We start from the raw sequence: 9093 nt of genomic DNA on the forward strand, positions 1-9093 counted from the left end.
CGGGCTCGGGAAAGACGCGGAGTCTGACCCTGTGTGACTGGCTGATGCTGTGTGTTTCAGGCGGTGGCCGCCGTGGACCTGGCCCTCCCTCCGGCCGGGCTGGAGCACGAGTACCACGCCCTCCTGACCCGGGACGCCGTGCGCTTCCTAGCCGAGTTGGTCTCCACTTTCGATCGGGACGTGGATAAGGTGGTTTGGCCCGGGTTTAAAGTGGCTTTGATGGGTTGTGAGTTGAAAATAGCGATGGGAGAGCCTGCCCCGCCGCGGCGCTCTGGTCTTGTTGGCACGAGGAACGAGCTGCGTTTTAAGGATGAGCTTGGCAGCCGCCGTGCGTTCCACGGAGCCAGAGCCCGCTCCACAGCCCCACGGCAGACCCCGGTTCCCAGCCAACAAATGACTCAGGAGTGTAGGAAGGCTTGCGTGTCTGGTGTAAGCATTTAAGAACGCGCAGCGTGGGGCCCTGAACGCTTTTCTCAGACACAGAATCCAGCCCCGGCCAGCCCCTGAGGTGTTAAACGGGCAGATGTTTGCCTAAGCCCGCGTCTTGTGTAAAGTCCGCAGAAGCCCCGGGTTCTCTGTTGACAGGGAGGTCATTCGAGGGCTGCTCTTCCAAAATGGCATTTGGCTGATTGCATCGACCCCCTCCAAATATTGCAAAACTCCTCAGGGAAGGATCCAGCGAGATGGAAAAACAAAACACATTAAAAAATGTGCATTGCCCACACTGTGCTATTAAACTGGACAGACCGCACTCATCCCATTAGGCTGGGGAGAGGCATCTCTTGTCCAGGTGCTACAGATGGGCAGCGAAGGAGGCCCAGATCGGAGGGGATCAGGAGGGCCTGTTTCATTTTGGGAATCACAGTGTCTTTAGTGATCCATATTTGATGTCAGTCTTTGTGGGAAACTTAAGGGCAGTTTCAAAAAGATGTCCTTATCATGTCCTGGGGATCTTTATAATTTTATATGATTTTATAACAATCTCTGATAAGAAATTGCTAACATGACTTTGAAGATTAAAATACTGAACGTTGCCCTTTGCGTCTCAGCTTCTTCACCTAGAAAATAAGGAGATGAGACTAGATAACTTACCTTCCACTTCTGAATCAATGAGCCTAACTATTTCTTAATTTAACTTTTTTATCAGTTAGCAAAGTCTTGTTTAGGCATTTGAAACGTATCTTCCTAGATTTTAGAAAAATGGTTTGTAGAAATCAGTTTTGTCTACATATTTTTTTTTCATTTTCAAAGGGATTTCTATAAGTTTAGATTTGATGTAGAAAAAGGGGATAGTTTAAATTTATGTATCCTTAATTCAATGTTAAAACTTTTTCCAAATAAGTTTAATAAGCACATTAATATCAAAGTGGCAGATAATTTTTTCAAAACTATATCCCTTTGGGGGGCAGCTGGGTAGCTCAGTGGATTGAGAGTCAGGCCTAGAGACAGGAGGTCCTAGGTTCAAATCTGGACTCAGCCACTTCTCAGCTGTGTGACCCTGGGCAAGTCATTTGACCCCCATTGCCTACCCTTACCACTCTTCTGCCTTGGAGCAGTATTGACTCCAAGACAGAAGGTAAGGGTTTAAAAAAACAACAATAACAACAACAACAAAAACTAATTCCCTTTGTAGGAAGGAAGAAGGAAAGGTTTATTTCTTTCATTTTTTCTGATATCAGGAAAATTGGCAATGAGAAATATACAAAAAATAACACTAAAGCAGCCATTTAAAAACTGTTTTTTTTTTTGCATGCCACATAGTTCCTTCCTTCCAAATAATTTTTTGAAGTCCAAATTCTATCTCTTAGAGCAAAGGAAGAGCCAGTCTCTCCACCACCACCCTTTTTTTTTCTCATTGCCTTTGGATGAAGATCTGGGCCGAGGTTGGTGGGGTGGGCAGAAGAGGGAGGAATAGATCAAGATGGAATTTTCAGGATAAAAGCTACAGTTTGAGATTCACTGACTACCCTCTACTGAAATTTAAGAACTAGTCCAGTTAGAACTGTGACCTGAGGTAAGTATTTATGAATGGAATGCTTTTTTCCTCTACTTCTCTTAGTTTAAAAAAACCAAATGCTAGTACAAGTAACATTTAAAAGTCTCTGAAAATTACTAAAAAGATATTTCTGTTGGACAGATCCTGCAACAGCGAATTGCTCGGAAAGTTCAGTTGGACCTAACCAATGGCCTTCCAGACTTCTCCCCTCATACCTCTCACATTCGCCAGGATAAAACCTGGAAAGTGTTGCCCGTTCCTAGGAGACTGCAAAACCGGCAGGTGGACATTGGCGACACGGCCCCCTGCCAAACGGAGCGATTCCTCAGGGCCTTGGGCTCCCCGGCTCAGGGCATCCAGGTACAGCGGGAGCCTGTGGGAGCATCGCCTTCTGGATATAGGCAGAGCTTACGTGTATTCCCCATCAGATATTCTCACTGTCCTCTAGGTAGTAGGAAATTTCTGACGGGAATCACAGGAATATGTTTTAGAACAGTTGAGTATAGGTTTGTTAAAAATCTGAATAAATGACAAATATTTGGTCCGGAGTGTCTCCGTTGACCTTGTTGGCTAGAACTATGGCAGGTATGGAGCCTTCTCCTCATCCACTTTGTTCTTTTAACTAGAGAGAGGTCTTGTTTATGGCTGGAGATCCCCTCACCCTCAGTGATGACAGCGGAGGCTTCTCGGCTTGTTATGGGATTGCTCTATCGAGAGCATCACTTTTTTACTATTTAAAATGATACGGTCCTTTGAGGAAACTGATTCACCAGGGAGGGAGGGTTCAGCTCTATAGCCTACCACAAATGAATATGGCAACATAAATCTGTATCTGATGAGTTGGTTAGAATGAATCCGTTTTCCAGTTGCTGATTACTCCTGATTGAACAGATAAATTCCAGGACCTGAACTCACAAAGATGATCGGGCTCCTGAACGGGTGATGGTTCCACCAAAGGATAGCCATATCTTAAGACCTGACTTGAGTCAACAAGCATATTCACAGTGGCAATAATAATAATAAAGATAATATTAGCTAACATATATATATATAGTGCTTACTATGTGCCAGACACTGTGCTAAGAACTTTATAATTTTTATCTCATTTGATGACTGCCCTGGGAGGTAGGTGCTATGAGTTTCCCTGTCTTTACAGTTGAGGAAACTAAGGCAAAAAGTGGTTAAATAACTAGTCACCCAGAGTCTCACAGCTAGTGTCTGAAGCAGAATTTGAATTTATGTCTTCTTGATTCCAGTCTCAGAATTCTATCCACTGTATCACCCAGCTGTTATTTTTCTATAAACCATGGGGAAATAATTGTTTTTTTTAACCATCAGGTTGATTTTGATGATGGCAATTGTCCAACTTTCTTTAATCAAATTAAAGGCATCTATAACATCTTCCAAGCAGTTCACCATAAATTTCCAGGTGAGATCAAACTTAGTAATTACATTTTAGGCATGTACTCTAGGCCAAACACTGGCAAAGGATTGTAGAAAAGTCCAAAAAAAAAACCAAAAAAACAAACCACACACACACACACACACACACACACACACACACACACACACACACAAAACAGACTACGTGGTCTCTGTCCTTAAATAAGATTTGCCCATCTGAAAAGTGAAATAATTCAAGAGTTAAGAATTAACCAAACAGCTGGCATAAGCACCATATGATCAAAGGAAGTATGCCTTGGGTCTATAGGCATGAAAAGCCACTGCTCTGGGTGTTAGAGCGATCAAGAAAGTTTCGGTTGAAGTGGGACTTGAAATACAGAGGAGGAGGATTTGAGTAGGATGGGTGGAGACGGGACAGACACTTCACACAGGGGGAATGAGGAAACTTAGAGTGGTGATAGATATGATCACAGGGTTAGGGGCTCCGTAAGTAGACCCAGCCTGGCTGAACTTTATCCAGCACTAGGATATAAAGTCAAGAGGGCAGACATGAGGCCTTCTGGGACAACAACTAAAGCATTCAAATAGGTAGTTATCAAGATTTGGGGCTCTAGTACTCCCTGCTCTATTTCTGGATATATCTACGATAATTCGCCTTATTTTGGATTGCTTTTTTTTCCCCATTTTAGGAGTTCCACCTATAAACAAAGCACCCGTTCTAATGCTTAGACCAAGAGCCTGGAACATGGTGGAGCACAATATGATGGTAGCAATACTTTTGTTGCACAATTGTAATGATGTGTTTTGTGTAAGGCAAATAAGGCATTTTAATTTATTCATTGGAAGTACCTTTGACATCTTAGACCTGTTCCCACATAGACCATTATTATATTAAAAGGCTGGTAAGGGGACCTCTTATGACTTGCCTGCTTCTCAGAATTGGGATTCTTGCTTTTTTTTGTAGGTGAATGGAAAGCAGGTTCCTGGAACTCTGTTTGATTATGGTCTGCTGATGTTTCACTTTGGGAAGATCTTGTATGAGAATGAAAGTGGACCCTTCTTTTATCTTTCAAAGGTAATCTTTACCACATAAATGGCTCCTCTTAACCACTCAATCAAAGTAACCCAGAAATTCTCAAGGAGAGGCATTGGAAAGGAACTGGAATACTTTTTTATTTTTTCAGACTCTTACGTCTGAGAATCTTTAGTTAGTATCCGTTCCAAGGCAGAAGAGCAGTAAAGGCTGGACACCTGGGGTGAGGTGACTTGCCCAGGGTCACGCCGCTAGGAAGTGTCTGAGGCCAGATTGGAAGCCAGGCCCCCCTGACTCGGAGCCTCCTGCTCTCTCCACTGAGCCTCCCCACGGCCCCTAGCTTTCACAGATCTTATTAGAATGTGTGAAAAAGATTTAGTCTGCAATCCAAGAAGACACGAGCCTACACAGAGGGCAAGCCCAGAGCCCCTGTTCCCTGCTCTGCGTGCTCTGCCTAGGGCGCCTCCCCGTGGGGCCCCAAGGCAGCCCGCCAACCCCTCCTGGTGAAGCCAGCCGGATGCTGCGCTCATTGCTAGTAACAGACCCACGAGAAAGAGCGCCCAGTCTCGGCACGCATCACGCGAGTGCCTGCCGTCTGCCGTGCCTGGCCTCCCCTCCTCCGGGAGCTGCCGCGTGGGCCTCCTCCTGATGGCGCCCTCTCCTTCTCTCCCTCGCCCGGGCTCTGGTCTGGGGCAGAGGCACAACGGAGAGAGGGAGAGGGAGAGGAGTAGGATGGCCTTCAGGAAACCAGAAGGCCTGGAAGCATGGCAGTGAGGAGGCCGGTTAGACCGGAGAAAGCTCTGGAGCTCCCTATGAGTCAGCGATGGGGTGTGGCAGCTCTAGAAAGGGTAGATGATCTTGTGCTGTGTGGTGGGGGGAGGAGGGGGGAGCTCCCAGGAAGAAGGACGTGCCCCGCCCTGCCACAGCACGCCTGAAATACGGGCTTCCGCTCTGGGCAGCACCGGCTAAGAAGGCCCCTGATTCAGCTAGAGAATATCCAGATGGGGAAAGGGCCGGCGCAGATGGCATGGGACGGTCATGGTGATCCTAAGCACAGGTGCCAAAGATGGCACGCAGAGCACTGTCTGTGGGCTCGTGGCCACCCCCACCCCATTCCCCAGTTGGTTATGAAAAGGCTGAGGGACTAGGATGGAGCTGCTCCCCTCCCCCTCTCCATCGGGCCTGACAACATTTTTTCACATCACCTACCCCTCTGCCTATACGTCCAATGGGAGTGCTTTCTCTCTCCCCTCTGTGGGGTAAAGGAGGTGGGGCACAGCCAGCACTCAGGGGGGGAGGGGCGTGGTTCTCCATCTCTGAAAGGTTCACCATCACTGTCATAGGAGAGCAGGGGAAGGAACAGAATATTTACTGCTGGGGGGGGGGGGGGATGGACAACAGAATTGGCTTTTACCTCTTGGGTGGGCTGTCATGTGGAAGAGGGACTCCGAGTGGCACAGGAGTGTAGCAAAGAAGCCCATTTAGACTTCATGTGAATAGAAATTTGCTAACAATTAAACTGACCTAAAGAGAAAATAGGTATCTCCCTGTTGGGGTGTTCAAGCCCAGGCCAGTTGCTCACCAGTCAGTTATAATAAAAGAATCCCTTTCAGGAATGGGCTGGACTAGATGCTCAGCTTATAAGAACCCAAGGAGATAGCAGCATCCAAAACAAAAACAGGGATGTTTGAGGGACCTGTCAGGTTAGGAAGGAAGATAAGTTTTTCTTAGAATTGTTGAGCTTGAGATTGTTATGGGCCATCCAAAGATCTACCACAGGCAATTGGCAGCCTAGGAGACAGATCAGGTTCCCTCTGTTTACCTGGGAGTCTTCCTGCAGAAAGGCCTAGGGAACTGACAAGATCAGCAAGAAGGAGGTGCAGAGAGAGAATCAGGCCCAGAATGGGGTCTTTCAGTGTTTTAACGATGTTAGAATTCATGACATCACAAAGTAAATACCCACAAAATATAACAACAGCATTGTAAAGGGTGATAATTTTGAAGTGTCCCCCATTGCATGTTGCCTCTACCATGGAGAGTACTTTTGCACCCTAGGCAAGCACCTACCTTGCCTAACTTTAAGCCCAGTTCTGTTAGAAGGAAATCAAGCAGCAAGATATATATTAACTAATAATTATTGTTATATAACATTAGTAATTATTAATACAGTGATCCCTCACCTATCACGGGAGTTACTTTCCAGAAACCCCTGTGATAGGTGAAAATCCGAAGTAGTGGGATTATATTAATTTTATTATTTATATATCTATTTTAAGGTTTTATAAACTCTTCTCACCCTCCTATAAACTTTTCCACACTCTTATTAACCCACAGTCACCCAGGATACAGAACAAAGCATTGTGGTTGGTTGCCTTTCATTCCATCAGCCAATAGTGTGTGGTGATAAGTGTAACTCCCCGATACAGAATTATATATATATATATGTATATATATATATATATATTTAAAAACCCATGATGCAGTGAAATTGTGATAAGCGAGCCGTGATATAGCAAAGAACAATTGCATATCATATGTAGCATTATTAATTATCAATTCATACTAATACGTATATAACAATAATAATTATTACTATATCACATAGAACATTAATAACCATTCAATCATATTAATACTTATATAACAATAATTATTGTGTAACTCATAACATTAATAATTATTAATATATGCAAATACTTCCATAACATTGATAATTATTAATATATTACATATAACAACAATTATTAATGACTATGGATCAGTGATTTTATCAGTACAAGGAACTCTGGATGTGAGACCTCCCTCCAGTAAAGCATTTTATAACATTTATGACTAAGTACATATGTAGTACAGAGTTTCTTGAGGCACACAGAGGTTACATGACTTGCCTACAGTGACTTGTCCACTCTCAGAAGGATGATTTCAACCCAGAATGAAGCATTCTATCCCCTGTGCCATACTGCCTCTAATATTATCAGTTTCATCTTATTCAGAAAATAATTTAAAAAGAAAAAATTGAAGCAGAAAGATAGTGTCTGTGCAATGATGGATTGGAACAATAAAATCAGACGGTATGGTTTACTTGGTTTGTTTACAACTGAGCTAGATAGTAGGAAGTCCTGTGGTTTATACAGTGTTAGGATGGTTTTTGTTAAAGAAGGATGATCTAGTGCAACGGTCAGCAACCTTTTTGGCTGTGAGAGCCATAAATGCCTACAGAAGGAGGAAGATGGAGGCAGAAGGTGCTGGAATATGAGGCCCCGGGGGCTGAAGGGCCCCCTAGGTCACATCCTGGGGCTCTGCCCGGACTGGCCAGTCGGGAGGTGGAGCCAGATATGGCTCAAGAGCCATAGGTTGCTGACCCCTGGTCTAGTGGATAATAATAAATAGTCTATAAACATTTATTAAGCACCTACTCTGTGCCAGGCGCTGTGCTAAGCCTTGGGGATAATTTAAAAAAAAATTAAAAATAAAAAGCCTTCTTGATCCTCAGGGAGCAAATCTAATTGGGGAAGACAACAAAAAGATGCTGAAACCAGGGTGGGAGGGTGGCAGGGGTACACCTGACCTTGGGGCCTAGAGGAGAGGTCACTAGCATTCATGTGAGTGAGTCATGAGAACATGTAAGCTGAGGTTTCTCATTAAATGGAAGTTTGGGAGTCCATAGCCCCACTCTTCAATGAGAGAGGCAGAAGGTAGTGATGAGGTTGAATATCAGGCTCTCCCAGGATGATGAGGTTATCCTAATAATAAGTTTACTGGGGCATGATAGAGAAGTCATTCAGAGAAGTCCCAAGGCAGCTCAGCCAGGTGAGAGATGAATACAGGATTAAAAGCCAAGGGACCTAGATTTCACTCTTAGTTCTTTTTTTAATTGTTAATATTTATTTTTCAGTTATATATAGGAATTGGGTTTTTTTAACATTTATAAATATTCATTTTTAACATGGTTACATGATTCATGCTCCTCCTTTCCCCTTCACCCCCCCACCCCCCGCACTCCCCCCACCCATGGCCAATGCTCATTTCCACTAGTTTTGTCATGTGTCCTTGATCAAGACCAATTTCCAAATTCTTGGTAGTTGCATTGGTGTGGTAGTTTCAAGTCCACATCCCCAATCATGTCCACCCCGACCCATGCATTCAAGCAGTTGTTTTTCTTATATGTTTCCTCTCCTGCAGTCCTTCCTCTGAATGTGGGTAGCATTCTTTACCATAAATCCCTCAGAATTGTCCTGGGTCATTGTATTGCTGCTGGTACAGAGGTCAATTACATTCGATTTTACCACAGTATATCAGTCTCTGTGTACAATGTTCTTCTGGCTCTGCTCCTTTCGCTCTGCATCTGTTCCCAGAGGTCTCTCCTGTTCGCCTAGAACTCCTCCAGTTTATTATTCCTTTTAGCACAATAGTATTCCATCACCCGCATATACCACAGTTTGTTCAGCCATTCCCCAATTGAAGGACATACCCTCCTTTTCCAATTTGTTGCCACCACAAAAAGCGCAGCTATAAATATTTTTGTGCAAGTCTGTTTATCTATGATCTCTTTGGGGTACAAACCCAGCAATGGTATGGCTGGATCAAAGGGCAGGCATTCTTTTATAGCCCTTTGAGCATGATTCCAAATTGCCAGCCAGAATGGCTGGATCAGTTCACA

General features: G+C 44.2%; 1 protein-coding gene across 1 annotated transcript in view; it reads left to right on the plus strand.

Moving 5' to 3' along the window:
* LOC123253035 (malate synthase-like) overlaps nt 1-9093 on the plus strand; it is a 53588-nt gene that overhangs the window by 11001 nt on the left and 33494 nt on the right. The window contains exons 2-6 of the mRNA XM_044682305.1: nt 61-189; nt 2138-2356; nt 3335-3425; nt 4090-4166; nt 4365-4475. Of these exons, the coding sequence (XP_044538240.1) occupies nt 61-189; nt 2138-2356; nt 3335-3425; nt 4090-4166; nt 4365-4475 (627 nt within the window). The remainder of the gene's footprint in view (nt 1-60; nt 190-2137; nt 2357-3334; nt 3426-4089; nt 4167-4364; nt 4476-9093) is intronic.

This window comes from Gracilinanus agilis, chromosome 6 (assembly GCF_016433145.1).
Source record: "Gracilinanus agilis isolate LMUSP501 chromosome 6, AgileGrace, whole genome shotgun sequence".
In the NCBI taxonomy this organism is placed as follows: Eukaryota; Metazoa; Chordata; class Mammalia; order Didelphimorphia; family Didelphidae; genus Gracilinanus; species Gracilinanus agilis.